The sequence below is a fragment of the Periophthalmus magnuspinnatus genome, chromosome 16 (genome assembly GCF_009829125.3).
Source record: "Periophthalmus magnuspinnatus isolate fPerMag1 chromosome 16, fPerMag1.2.pri, whole genome shotgun sequence".
Classification (NCBI taxonomy): Eukaryota; Metazoa; Chordata; class Actinopteri; order Gobiiformes; family Gobiidae; genus Periophthalmus; species Periophthalmus magnuspinnatus.
Window position 1 is genome coordinate 3,163,912 of NC_047141.1, and position 14,421 is coordinate 3,178,332.

The 14,421-nt window shown below is 43.3% G+C and overlaps 3 protein-coding genes across 3 annotated transcripts in view; all 3 read left to right on the forward strand.

Moving 5' to 3' along the window:
- The window catches only part of stx12l (syntaxin 12, like), a 133,086-nt gene that overhangs the window by 51,982 nt on the left and 66,683 nt on the right, over positions 1-14,421 (forward strand). The window lies entirely within an intron of this gene.
- On the forward strand, positions 695-8,243 carry LOC129456883 (oxysterol-binding protein-related protein 10-like). The gene is made up of 4 exons (XM_055227725.1): positions 695-702; positions 846-1,034; positions 7,050-7,203; positions 8,133-8,243. Exons 1-4 carry the CDS (start codon positions 695-697, stop codon positions 8,175-8,177), a joined length of 396 nt encoding a protein of 131 aa, XP_055083700.1. The 3' UTR covers positions 8,178-8,243.
- Positions 9,100-11,017, forward strand: LOC129456934 (tripartite motif-containing protein 16-like). Its single transcript, XM_055228000.1, has one exon. The coding sequence runs from the start codon at positions 9,106-9,108 to the stop codon at positions 10,366-10,368; it is 1,263 nt and encodes a 420-aa protein (XP_055083975.1). The 5' UTR covers positions 9,100-9,105; the 3' UTR covers positions 10,369-11,017.

Here is a 14,421-nt window from a genome sequence, read left to right on the forward strand (position 1 = left end):
TTTATTTATTTTTTATTTATTTTTTATTTTATTTTTTTTATTATTTATTAATTTTTTTTATTATTATTATTATTATTTTTTTCTATTCACACTTACGGTTCTTCTTTTTGTTGTTTTACGTCAGTTGACCATCTTATAGACGCGTTAGCGCCACCTGCTGTTCAGGACTATGGGTCAAAGGGCATCCTCACAATCTAACAGTGCACTCAGAATAAAAATTAAAATGGAATAAAATAAAAGGTAGAAAATCTATCTATATCCTGTGGGGAAAAAACAGGAGAGTGCAGATTTCAGCGTTTGGTAAACTACCTGTGACATAATCCATAGTTTTGGGTCTCTCTTTGGGTGTAACACTAAATAAATCTGCTCCACCGTCAACACGCTCATTCCTCACCCTCTTGTAGTTCTTTGTTAGCTGACTGTCATTCCTCTTGTTGTTTTCTCGCTTACTGTCTCTGACTCTGGACACAGGTCAAGGCTCTGGACACAGTTTCAGTTGTGAGCCTTTCTGAAAGTGTAAGAGCGCCGCCTGCAGACTGTTCCTTTAAACTGCAGATGGTTCATGTTTATTTATGACTTTGTTTGGACCTGAGGTTTTATAGTTTTACATGAGTCAGTACAGTTTGACAAGAAAAGATAACCTCTTCTACAATATTTACCCACAATCCCCTGCTCTAAACTTGTCTTATGACAGATGAATATGTTTGTATTAATCTCATCATCACTGTTGTGTAAATCACGTGAACTTTGCTCTTTGTTTGTGGCTAAATAACAGTTAGAGAATGACCTCTGTTGCCCCCTGTGGTTGGAAACAGGAGCTGGACAGTGTTTGTTTTGTGTTTCAGAGTGACCGCAGAGGTGAGACACAACCACACGGGGGCGGTAGTGTGCCGGGCTCAGGGCGAGTGGAATGGTGTGTTAGAATTCACCTACAGCAGCGGAGAGACCAAACTCATGGACACACACAGACTTCCAGTGACCAGGAAACGGATGAGACACGTGGAGAAGCAAGGCCCCCTGGAGTCACGGGCTGTGTCCCAATTCGCCCACCTGGCCTTAGAATCACCATTGGAAGGGCGGTTCGAAGGGCAGTGACGTGATTTCCGGCGCGACAAGGGCTGTCCCATTTCACCCCACCCTACTGAATGCGGCCGACAAACCTGCCCTTCCCTTTGCACCGTTTCCATGGAGATCGGACGTAACTGAAGCCTGCATCCGTGCACACTTCACGCACTTCTATATCCCGTCATGCACCGCGCCTACGCAAAAAAGAGAAGAAAATGGAGTCCGTTGCGCAATATACGTTCAAATGTTCGTACTGGTTTACCTCATCTACAACAGTGTGACATGAAGCTGTTAAATCTGAATAAAGATCTGTACAGTGTGTTTGATGATTAAAAAGGAGTTACATGGAATAAAGGAATGTGCAGTTATTGCTACACAATAAGAAGACATTATTATCATTAAAAATTATTACTGCAATAAGAATAATGTAAGAATCTTCGTTTCTATTGTAAGCGTCAAAGACCAAGAGACTGAAACGTAAAGTCAGAAGGTTTAATGATCCACACAGGTAAAGTGAACAATGAAGCAACGGACTCTCAGGAAAGGACAGAACAGAGTCCTGAGACGTGCACAAAATCTTCATGTGTTCCGGTACATTCCATAGGTCTGCGCCCCTCATGGGCACGTGTCATTTACTTTCGTGTTAGTAAATCAAGACACTAGCTTGATGTAGCGCTGCACTGCTAGAAAATACCTTATAATAATCAGATGAAAAGAACTGGCACGGCATAGAAGGGAAACAGCGCCCTCTACTGTTATTAAAGTGGTGTAGCCACTGGCCAAAATACCGAACCATTAAACTGCAATATCCCACTATATGTACAACTAATCAGTGTCTCTGGTTTATAGACTATGAATGTCAAAATGATATTATTACCTCTGTCTCTGTTATTACGTTTTCACAAGGTATATTTTGTTTAAGTTATGAAGTAGCTACAATTGAGAAAAAAAAACACCTCGAACGTTATATTTGCCTATTGATATTCAATCTAAACAGAAAGAAACGGCTGTGACGACGACATCTTGACTTTTTTTCTATTAAATAATAAATCATTAAAAATAACGTACGTAATGTACGTATCGTAGGCTCAAAGACAGTGGTGGAAGTGCGGTCCGTGGTGTAGGCCTGTCCCACTTCAGCAAGATGGCAGCTACACTGAGGAGGGCACATTCTCCACCGGAACCTTCAAACTGCACTTTTGAAGAGTACTTCGTAAGGACCCTTGAAGGGTGCATTTGGCGAATTGAGACACAGCCACGGTCAGAGCTCATTCACATGTTTAACACACAAACCCTGCAGATTTAGACTATAATAAAGTGTTTCTCAAACATGTGTGAATGAAACAAAACACAGCTCCAGGTGTGTTTTTGAGGAGGACATTAGCTCATGTGAAGGGCACGGTCCTGCTCCTTTAAATATTGTTTAAATACTGGTTTTGTCTGGAAGGTTCTACCTTTAATAATATGACAGTATAATAATGAGGGACCCACCTCAAGCACATTTGACCCAGTCTGACCTCTGGCCTCCTCCCAGTGACCCGTGCCATTTGACCCAGTCTGACCTCAGAAGTTTTAGGACTGTGAGGAACAGGGGCCATAATGTGGAATGGATGTGTGGTGTTTGGGATGTTTCTGTTTCAACAGGTTCACAATAATAGAGATGAGATGAGCACATATTAGCATGTGTGCTAGTTTAATCAGGTTCACAGTAATACAAATAACATTAGCATGTGTTAGCTTGTGTGATAGTTTTGTCAGGTTCACAGTAATAGAAATATGATTAGCATACGTTAGCATGTGTGCTAGTTTCATCAGGTTCACAATAATAGAAATATGATTAGCATACGTTAGCATGTGTGCTAGTTTCATCAGGTTCACAATAATAGAAATATGATTAGCATGTGTTAGCATGTGTGCTAGTATGGGTCAAGCACAAACTCATTATAATGATATTACAACCCCTATTCTAATGAAGTTGGGACACTGTGTAAAACTTGAAAAAATATATATATATTTACAACACAAATAAAAACGTTCTTGTTTTTATGCAAATATTCACTCATTTTCAATTTGATGCCTGCAACACATTCCAATAAAGCTGGGACAGGGGCAACAAAACAATGAGAAAGTTGAGGAATTCTTAAAATACACCTGTTTGGAACATTCCACAGGTGAACAGGTTCATTGGAAACAGGTGAGTGTCATGATTGGGTATAAAAGGAGCATCCCCGAAGGGCTCAGTCATTCACAAGCAAGGATGGAGCGAGGTTCACCACTTTGTGAACAACTGCATGAGCAAATAGTCCAACAGTCTAAGAACAATGTTTCTCAACATACAATTGCAAGGAATTTAGGGATTTCATCATCTACAGCCCATATTATCCTCAAAAGATTCAGAGAATCTGGAGAAATCCCTGCCCGTAAGCAGCAAGACCGAAAACCAACATTGAATGCCCGTGACCTTCGACCCCTCAGGTGGTACTGTATTAAAAACAGACATGAATGTGTAAAGGATATTACCACATGGGCTCAAGAATACTTCATGAAACCGGACTGACACAAAGTGGAAAAGTGTGGTGTGGTCCAACGAGTCCACATTTCAAATTGATTTAGGAAATCATGGACATCGTGTCCTGTGGGCCAAAGAGGAAAAGGAGCATCTGGATTGTTATCAGTGCAAAGTTCAAAATCCTCTGTGATGGTCCGGGGGCGTGTTAGTGTCTCTGTGATGGTCCGGGGGCGTGTTAGTGCCTCTGTGATGGTCCGGGGGCGTGTTAGTGTCTCTGTGATGGTCCGGGGGGGTGTTAGTGCCTCTGTGATGGTCCGGGGGCGTGTTAGTGCCTCTGTGATGGTCCGGGGGCGTGTTAGTGCCTCTGTGATGGTCCGGGGGTGTGTTAGTGCCCATGGGGAACTTACACATCTGTGAAGACACCAATAATGCTGAAAGGTACATACAGGTTTTGGAGCAACATATGTTGCCATCCAAGCAACATCTTTTTCGGGGTCCCTGTGTATTTCAGCAAGACAATGCCATGCCATATTCTGCACGTGTTACAACAGCTTCTTAGTAAAAGAGTGCGGATACTAGACCTGTCTCCCATTGAAAATGCGTAGCGCATTATGAAGCACAAAAAACGACAACAGAGACCCCGGACTGCTGAGCAGCTGAAGTTGTACATTCAGTAAGAATGGGAAAGGATTCCTCCTGCAAAGCTTCAACAATTAGTGTCCTCAGGTCCCAAAGATTTATTGATTGTTGTTAAAAGGAAAGGTGATGTAACACAGTAGTAAACATGCCTCTGTCCCAGCTTTATTAGAACGTGTTACAGGCATCAAATTGAAAATGAGTGAATGTTTGCATAAAACAAAATTGTATCAGTTTGAACATTAAATATCATGTCTTTGTAGTTTATTCAGTTCAATATAAGTTGAAAAGGATTTGCAAATCATTGTATTCTGTATTTTTTTAAGTTTTACACAGTTCATTGGAATTGGGGTTGTATATGATGTCATTATAATGATATTATGTGATTATAATGAAGCCTTCTCTGTTGGACCTGTTACACTGGTTCTGCTGCTGTTCACACAACTGTGTCTCAATGGGACTTTCAGTTCAGTTCCATTTGTCTTTGTAAAGCCCAAAATCACAACAGCAGTTCCCTCTTAGGGCTGAACGTGAGAATTGATTTAAGTAGCAAAAGGGTAGAAAATCAACAATGAAACAGAAATAGACAAGCAAATTAATCAACAGAAAACAGATATTTGTGTAATCCCTCAGTCGTCCAGGTCTGATCCACTGCAAAAGAAAAATAAAATCTGTCAACTGGACAAATTGTTGAACGTGTGAAGACGTTTGGCTGCTCATCCCAGTCGGTTCTTCAGTTCTGGTCAGATTGCTTCTGGACACTGCCTTATATCTGTCTGAATGGAGGAGCTAACTACACTGTAACTGTAAACAGCTTTTAATTACACTTTCTGTATGTATCTTAGGTCTATTGTGCAACCCTAAGTGCGCACTGTGCCTAAGTCCTACTTAGCATAGTCATTCAAGCCACTAATGGGTGCTTTCACACCCATTACCATCCTGGCTAGTGTAACCAGTTCATATATATGTATAATTAATGTATAATTACACAAAATGCTGCTTTTGTTTGTCACAGTTTTGTCCATACCTGGTGTTTTGATTTTATGTGCAGCCTTGATCCTCCAGCCGCTTCTTCTTTGTTTTTCTTTCTTCTTCGTGTGTCCCTTGCTCCTGGTATAAATTCGGGGTTTGACTCCCGCCTCTTCCCTTTGCAAACTGGTATTGGGAAGAGGTCAGTCATTCATTGTAATCCCAAGTGTCCTCTTATGATTGTCTTTATCTTTGTATACATCTGTGGTTATATTTTATTTGTATTTAAGTTAATATTGATCTCCTGTGTTGTTTCGTTGTTTTTGTTTGTTCATGTGAGCAAGTGTGGGAAGATGTTGATTTTCTCTATTGTCTTTTGTTGTATAGTGTGGGCTGGACCGATGTGTAGCGCCATGTGTTGATAAAGTTTTATACTTTTTATGAAACAGGTATGTTGTTGTTACGCCCTTTGCAAACCAGTATTGGGAAGAGTGTGGGCTGGACCAATGTGTAGCGGCACGTGTTGATAAAGTTTTATACTTTTTATGAAACAGATTAAAGGCAATTCAAAAGTTCCCGCGGTGTCTTGTGGCTCCACCCTTACAACACAACGCAGACGTCCACCGGTCACACTAGCTCTATTGTTGTCTTTGTTTCCTTCATTTACTTTGGATCTGAGGATGGAGTTATAGATGGAGGATAGATGATGTTTCAGGCCCCCATTCATGTTCAAGGAAGGATTGTCTTTCCTAGAAAAAATAGCTTTTTTAACTCCTCTCTCAAACTATTTGTTTTCTTTGGCTCAGATCTGCACCTCACTCTCTTCAAAGGAGTGGTCAGTGTCTTTGAGATGTAGATGTACAGCAGACTGGGGTCCTGAGCTGCTCTCTCAATGGTGTTGGTACATTCTCTTAAGGAGTGGTTGTTTAGTTTCTCCAGTTTAACGCTCACTGCACTCTTCACTAGACTGAAGGGAGTAGACCACATCAGACACTGAAACTGTAGACAACAGGTTTTGAGTTTCAGTGTAGTTAGCTCAGACAGATATAAGGCAGTGTCCAGCAATAATCTGACCAGAACTGAAGAAGCGGCTTGAATGAGCAGCAAAACATCACTCCTACAACATTTTGTCCAGTTGACAGATTTTGTTTTTCTTTTGCAATCAACAGAAAACAAGCAAATGAAAAACTGTCCAGTGCTAAGAGACTAACTAAGAGTCAGAGCCACTCAACTAAGAGTCAGAGCCACTCAACTAAGAGTCAGAGGGAGGCTTATGCATGGCAGGGTGGGGATCATCCTAGCCAGGTATTGGGTCATCCAGCCAGGTTAGGGAAGGGAGGGTCTGGGCCCACAGAACAGGATCAGGGCACAGGAGGGCATCTAGGGTCAAGGCATCACTGGGTAGTCAGCAGGAGGGCATCTGAAACAGTTGTAATCCCCAGAGGGGAGTGGGACAGGGAACAACATGTGAATAGCAATGAACGAACTCCAGGTGAACTGAATAGTGAATGCTGTTGACAGGGAGGAAATAGTATAGTGCTCAGGTTACTATACTTCCCCCAAAGCCGCTCCTAAGGCAACTTAACTAAAACTGCAGGTATTTTTTCTCCTTCTAGCTGGTCTGGCCATGTGGATGTTTTATGCCCGATCTTAAATGTAGAAACTGTGTTCCTGTTAAGAGCCTGACTGCTGCATTTTGAGCTAGTTGAAAGCTTTATACAGAGTTTTTAGGGCATGCGGCTAGTAGGGAGTTACAGTTTACTTTTTTGACCTCAAGAGATGCTTTTTTTTAAAAGCTGGTCTCTTTAATATATGCTTTTATCATTTGAACCCAGGCTCCAGACATAACTGTGATTTCTTTCTGATTCAGGCGTTTGTGGCAGCATGTGACCGAGGCTCTGAAGGCAGGAAACATGGATGAGGCCACAGAAAACAAGCACCACCTAGAGGAGAGACAGAGGAATGATGAGAGACAGCGAGCAGCCTCAAAAACGCCCTGGACCCCCAAACACTTCACCAAACAGGTCAGTGAATACTGGTTATAACAGGGGCAGAGCTGTAGAGCACCACCTGGTGGTGAGTTGGATCCACTGTAGAGGAGGAATCCAGACAAACTCAGCAGACCCGAGTGTATCATGAGGATCTGTGAACGTCTGGAGCCCTCTGTCAGCAGCTCTCACCTCCAGAACTGCTCCCAGATCCTGAGGGAGGCTGGGGACATGGAGTCCAAGCAGACAATGTTCTCCTCCATTATCGATGTGGCCTCTCATAGCTGTGGTTGTGATGGGTCTGGTGCATGTTGCCGCGGCAACCCCCAACCCAGTGATAGACGCCAGAAGTAAGGGATGTCATCAAGCTGAAGAAGGAGGAAGGACTCCTGAGGCAAGGACAGGTATCAGGCCAAGTGTACTGCAGACGCACAGTTAAAAAAACAGTCTGAGCAGTCACGCAGGCAAAAACTCAGGCAGTGCAGTCGCGGAGGTACAAACTCAACTTACACAGTCACACAGGTAAAATCTCAACTTGCGCAGTCACACAGGTAAAATCTCAACTTGCGCAGTCACACAGGTAAAATCTCAACTTGCGCAGACACACAGGTAAAAAAATCAACTTGCACAGTCATGTGAGTAAAAACTCAGCCTGCACAGACATGCAGTTAAAAGAACAGTCTGCGCAGTCACAGAGGTAAAAACTCAAGCAGTGCAGTCGTAGAGGTAAAAATTCAACTTACGCAGTCACACAGGTAAAAACTCAACCTGCGCAGACACACATGTAAAAAATCAACTTGCGCAGTCACACATGTAAAAACTCAACCTGCACAGACACACAGGTAAATCTCAACCTGTGCAGTCACAGAGGTAAAAACTCAGCCTTGCTGACACAGAGGTAGAAAACTCTCACTGAAGGTGACAAATACGACTCTAATTTGATTTGAACTCTCTCGTTTCCTCAGGGCGATGGCTGGACCTACAGCAGGCCTCTGTGGGAGACTCACTGACCAAGATGCAGCTCATTGTTCAAGGACTAACCACAAAAAATAGAACTGGGCAAGATCCAAGCCAGTACCAGGTCCAGACCAGGACCATCCACAAACACAAGGACTCAGGAGGTGAGACCAGGAAGTGCCAAAGACAACGAAGTAGTAGGAAACTGCAAAGTACAGACTATTTAAAAGCAGGACTTTAGCAACTTTTTCAAATCTTAAATAAAATAAGTTTGTAACTGTTAATTGAGTTGTTGTGGGGTAAATAAAACATCCTCCATCTCCCCCTGCTGATTGTCTCTGGGGTAAAGTCCACACTTAGAATTATGAGTGTCGCCAATCTGGTGTCACTGAAGTCTAACCAGTTTTATTAAGGTTATCCATGGGGTTTAGAATGATAAAAACATAAAAATGATAAACAGAAGGACCATTGCCATAGCGATGAAGGGTTACAAATAAAACTGTCAGATTATAGATGTGTGGACCTGGTTTATGGTTAATATCTGTGTAAACACTGGGCCTGTCCACATGAAACACTGACACAAAGCTTCTTCTCTGTCAGTTTAAATAAACAAATGTCAAATTATTTACATAATTTACATATTTGTAAAATTACAAGGGAATGCTCCTTAATCATGTGATGGTTTATTTCCCACAGAAGGTTTTGGTGCATGACCTTTGCCCTTTGCCCTGTCTCTCTGGTGACAGGTGAGTGAGGAGATGGAGCCCTCAGGTGTTGGAGCTCACATCTAAACTCTTCATTTTGAACCTGTGTTTCACTGTGGAGATGAGTGAGCTGAACAAACCTGTTTGTCCTGTAAGCCCCTCCCACCTCAGTCACATGTGTGTGTGGATCACACTGTACAGTCACTTCCTGCTGCACTCAGGCCCCTCCCAATCTGTGAGTTTGTTATGAGGAAGTGACTGTCTCTCAGAGGCACAAATGGCTCAGAGCGCAGTGGACCCCGCAGTGGACCCGACGGCTCTGACCTGCTCCTTGTGTTTGGAGGAACTGAAAGAGCCGGTCCCGCTTCCCTGTGGACACAACTACTGCGGCAGCTGCGTACGCAAACACCAGGGCAAGGCGAGGAAGAGGTTCTGCTGCACTGACGGACAGCTCCTATGTGTAATCTGCTGCATGGACCGACACAAGGCTCATCACACCTCTGCCCCAGAGAGGGCCCACAGTCAGGCAGGGCTGTCGGCCAGGAGGGTCCTGCTCCTCCAGAGCCTCCAGCACAAAGAGACAGACCTCCAGAGGCTCCAAAAGGAGGCCCAGGACATCAGCCGCTCTGCGCAGAGAGCGCTGCAGCACAGCGGGGACAGCTTCAGAGACCTGGCCCTTCTCCTGGAGCAAAGACGCTCTGAAGTGGAGAACTGGATCCGCTCCCAGGAGCAGATCCAACTGAGCCGACTCCAACGGCTCCAGAACCAACTGCAGGAGGACGTGACTGAGATGAAGAGGAGCCTCTCTGAGCTGGACGCTCTGGCCCTCACCCAGGACCGTGACCAGTGCCGCCCCCCTCTGGCCACAGACACACAGCACACGGAGTCCAGGATCCAGACTGGACCAAGGAGGGACTTTGAGGACGTGTCCAGAGCTGTGTCTGCGCTCAGGGACAAACTGCAGCTCATTCTGGGGAAGGTCATAGTTGAAGACCCTGAGCCCAGCTCCAGAGAAGACTTCCTCAGATACGCACGCGACATCACTCTGGATCCGGACACCGCAGACCCACACGTGTCTCTGTCTGATGGAAACACAAGAGCTACGTTTGTGTTTGAAAAGCAGCGTTCTCCAGATCATCCGGACAGATTCAGCGTGTACCAGGTCCTGAGCCGAGAGGCGCTGACAGGCCGCTGTTACTGGGAGCTGGAGTGGGACGGGATGGTTCTAATAGCAGCTGCTTACGGAAACACTGAGAGAGACTGTGAGTTTGGAGATAATGGGAAATCCTGGGCCTTGGACTGTCAGAGCAAAAGTTACTCATTTTGGAGCAACAAAGTCCGGTCTGAGATCTCAGGTCCGGTCCGGTCCAGAAGAATCGGGGTTTATCTGGACCACAGTGCAGGGGCACTGTCCTTTTACAGTGTTCAGGATGAAACCATGAGACTGCTCCACAGGGTCCAGACCCGCTTCACTCAGGCTCTACACGCTGGGGTCCTTGTCGGGTTTGTATCTACGGCACGTTTCCTTAAACTGAAATAACCTCATCAACGGTCACGGCCAGACGCCATTTTGATCCTGGTCTGTTCTGGACTTAAACTGGACTTGGGACAGGACTCAGGACATAAAAACAGCATCAGAACCAGAGTGAGAAACACCAGAGGAAGTCCAAAGAGGAGCTGTTATTTTAAAATGTAGACTCACCACTAACTCTGCAGGTGAAATACTGCCCAGGGCTTTTGGTGCTGGGCTAAATGTACAAATATGTTTCATGATGAGGAATATAACTCTGATAAAAGTCTTTTTCTGTTTAATCAGTGTGATCCAAATGGAAGAGTTCAAAAACAGATATGTTTGTAAAAAGTGTTTTTCTTTTGACCCCATCTTCTACAGATTTGAGCCGTAACAATAATGTAAAGTGGACATTTTGAAGAAGGGATGGGCTTATGTTTTAGAGCAGTAAAATACTTGTGTCTTGTGTAAATATCCCTGTACTAAGAGTAAACAAGCGTCCGACGACTTTTTTAAATGGAAATGATCGGTTTTTACAAATGAACTCTTTGATTCTAAATGTAGCCAACTATTTCTGTCATTAAAATAAACTCTAAATGAGCTGTATTGTTCTGAACAGCTGCAGAGTTTATTTTTATATATAAATATATATAAGCAGTTTATGGTTCAGAGGGAGACACACAGGGTTTTCATACACAGGTTTACACAACTTTAATGCACATATGAAAAACCCTCCTTTGGTTTGTCAGTAATAAATAAATTAATATAAAAAAGATGTGATGTGTAAAAGATGGTTTGGCCTGTTTACAGTGAGGTTATAGACAGTTACTCCAAGAATCACGTAGGCATCATGTTACGTCAGCTGCTCTTTCAAACCAGGGAGTAACCTACAATTATAAACTGGTCACACATTAAACTCACACTGGTCACATGGTTCTGAGTCAAACCAGGTCAACCACATATATTTATCTTTCATTTAGCAATTAGTACTCGAATAACTGTACTCATGACATAGTACTCAGAGTAATTGTGCTCACAACACAGTACTTGAGTAACTGTACTCACGACATAATACTCAAGTAACTATACTTACAACATAGTACTCTAACTGTTCTCATAACACAGTACTTGAGTAACTGTACTCAAACAATAGTACTCAAGTAACTACTCACAACACAATACTCAAGTATCTGTACTCAACACAGTACTGAGAGTAATTGTACAACATTGTACTCGAGTAACTGTACCCATGACATAATACTCAAGTAGCTACTCACAACATAGTACTCAACTAACTGTATTCACGACATAATACCCGAGTAACTGTACTCACAACACAGTACTCGAGTAACTATACTCACAACATAGTACTCGAATAACTACTCACGACAATACTCGAGTAATATACTCACGACATAATACTCGAGTAACTGTACTCACAACACAGTAAGAGTAACCGTACTCATGACATAATACTCGAGTACTCACAACATAGTACTCAGAGTAACTGTACTCACAACACAGTACTCAGAGTAACTGTACTCACAACACAGTACTCAGAGTAACTGTATTCACAACATAGTACTCGAGTAACTCTTCTCACAACATAATACTCAAGTAACTGTACTCATAACACAGTACTCCAGTAACTGTACTCACAACACAGTACTCTAATAACTGTACTCACAACACAGTACTCGAGTAACTGTACTCATGGCATAATACTCGATTAACTGTACTCACAAGTTAGTTCTTGAGGAACTGTACTCACAACACAGTACTCGAGTAACTGTACTCACAACATAATACTCAAGTAACTGTACTCACAACATACACCAGAGTAACTACACCAAAGTAACTGCACCAAAGTAACTGTCCCAAAGTAACTGTCCTAGAGTAACTGTACTCAAAACAGAGTAACTGTACTCACAGTAAAGTAACTGTACTCAGAGTAGAGTCGTCGTTTAGAGTACTTGTATTCTGGTACAGAACAGCTGTAAGGCCTCTCCCCTGTGTGTGTTCTCACATGTTTATCAAGATGACCTTTACGGGTAAATGTCTTCTCACATGTTGAACAGCTGTAAGGTCTTTCCCCTGTGTGTGTTCTCACATGTATATCGAGAGAACACTTCTGGGTGTATGTTTTCTCACATGTTGAACAGCTGAAAGGTTTGTCTCCTCTGTGAACTCTAATGTGTCTTTGTAATTTCCACACAGTCTTAAACCTCTTCTTACACACAGAGCACTGGTGTTTCTTCTTGTCAGCTCATTGGGCTGTTCCTGACACGTCTCCATAGTTCACAGTGGCACTGGTCTCTGGTGCAGAGACTTGTATTTGGGGGATAGACCTGAGTTTGAAGTGACGGTGCTTCTGGCTCTGATCTGGACTTGGTTGCAGTGGTCTCCATCAGCCTCTGTCTCCATCTGTGCAGCTGAACAGCTGAATGGAGCTCTCCAGTCTTCATCATTGTCAGTGTCAGAGGAGTGCTCCATGTGTCCCCCAGTCTCTGAGTGTAAATGTAGCTCTGTGCCGACTGTTAAACATTAATCAATCTCAAGATGAGAAAAAATGCACAGCCCCCAGACGAAAGATCACCCTGACCAGAGGATATTGAGTCACCAACTGGACTTCAGGATCGCCCTGACCAATCAATCACTGTGTTTGTTCCGAGAGCCAGTTTAAACTCGGAGCAGCAAACTATAACAATAATAGAATAGCTCAAACAAGTCTCAGCATGGTCAGTGAGTAACAGTCCTCAGGACAAAAATGTCCTCCTCTGTGTCTTGCAGCTTCACAACAGCCTCTAGGGGGAACCGGGTGAAGTCTCCCTCTGCTCTGGTGTTTGAGTCAGTGATGAGACGGGACAGTCCTTCAGTCACCTCCAGTCTCTCTCTCTCTCTAAAACCTTCAAATCAGGCTAAAAATCTAGGAGCAATAATGGACTCAGACTTGAATTTTAAAAGCCACATCAAATCAGTAACATCTGCAGCTTTTTACCAACTAAAAAACATGTCAAAAAGCAAAAGTATACTGTCAAAACCAGACTTGGAGAGACTTATCCTGCATTTGTCTCAGTAGGTTAGACGACTGTAACGTCCTGCTCACTGGCCTCTCCAAAGGAAGTACTTCACACATGTGTCCTGTGGCTCAGGTCTCTGGCTCCTGTGGCTCAGAGAATAGACTTTAAAGCAGCTCTGTGTGAACAAGTCTCTCCATGGACCAGCACCAAAGAACATCTCCCACATGAGCCACATGAACCATCTCGCATGAGGAAGACTTCAGGGACCGGCCTCCTGCTGGTGCCAGAGTCAGGACTAAACATGAGGGATCAGAATTTTAGTTTTCTGCAGTTAAAACCTGGAACATTCTTCCTGAAGATGTGAGACAGGCCTCTACTTTGACAATGTTTAAATCCAGGCTCAAACAGTTCTGTTTATCTGTGCATGTGACTGAAAGGGTTTTATTCTGCCTCTTGTCTTTTTATGTTAATTTTATGATGATTATGTGTGATTATTCATGTTTTGATTAGTGTGATTTTAGTGTCTTTCTTATGCTGTAAAGCACTTTTACTATGTGTACGAATTGTGCAGTACAAATAAAGTTGCCTTGCCTCCAAGTGTTTCCTCTGGAAAGTCTTCTGTAATATTTGATGGAGAAAGCCTGTTACATTGTTGTAAAGTCTGTAGCATTTCAGAGCTAGCTGGTTAGCATAGCTATCTCCAAGGAAGGTTGTTCAAATCTCACAACCACGACAAGAGGAAATGAAGTAAACAACTGGCCCTTAACAGATATTCTGTGTATTAGATAACCCCCCATGTCCCTGAATAAAAGACAACAGCTTCATTTGAATATTGTCTGAGGCAAATTGTACGGTGTTTGGTTGGCCAGCAGGTGGCGCCGTTGTATTGTGCCTTTGGGGGCCCTCATTTATTAACATTGTGGTGAGAAAGGTGAGTATATTTGTGAGTATATTTGCGCCTCCAGTAGAGGACGTGTGATATTTAAGACCCTGCAGCACAGCTCGTCCTCCTGTACACGCGATAAAACCAGCCTCATCCGAAAGAAATGCACCAAATATCCAT

Excerpts from the sequence above, each read along its gene's own strand:
- LOC129456883 (XM_055227725.1), top strand. Across the intron at positions 1,035-7,049 it reads CCCCTGGAGTCACGGGCTGT|GCGTTTGTGGCAGCATGTGA; the intron begins GTCCCAATTCGC and ends TTTCTGATTCAG. Across the intron at positions 7,204-8,132 it reads CCAAACACTTCACCAAACAG|GGCGATGGCTGGACCTACAG; the intron begins GTCAGTGAATAC and ends TCGTTTCCTCAG.
- LOC129456934 (XM_055228000.1), top strand. The coding sequence starts at position 9,106 with ATGGCTCAGAGCGCAGTGGACCCCGCAGTGGACCCGACGGCTCTGACC.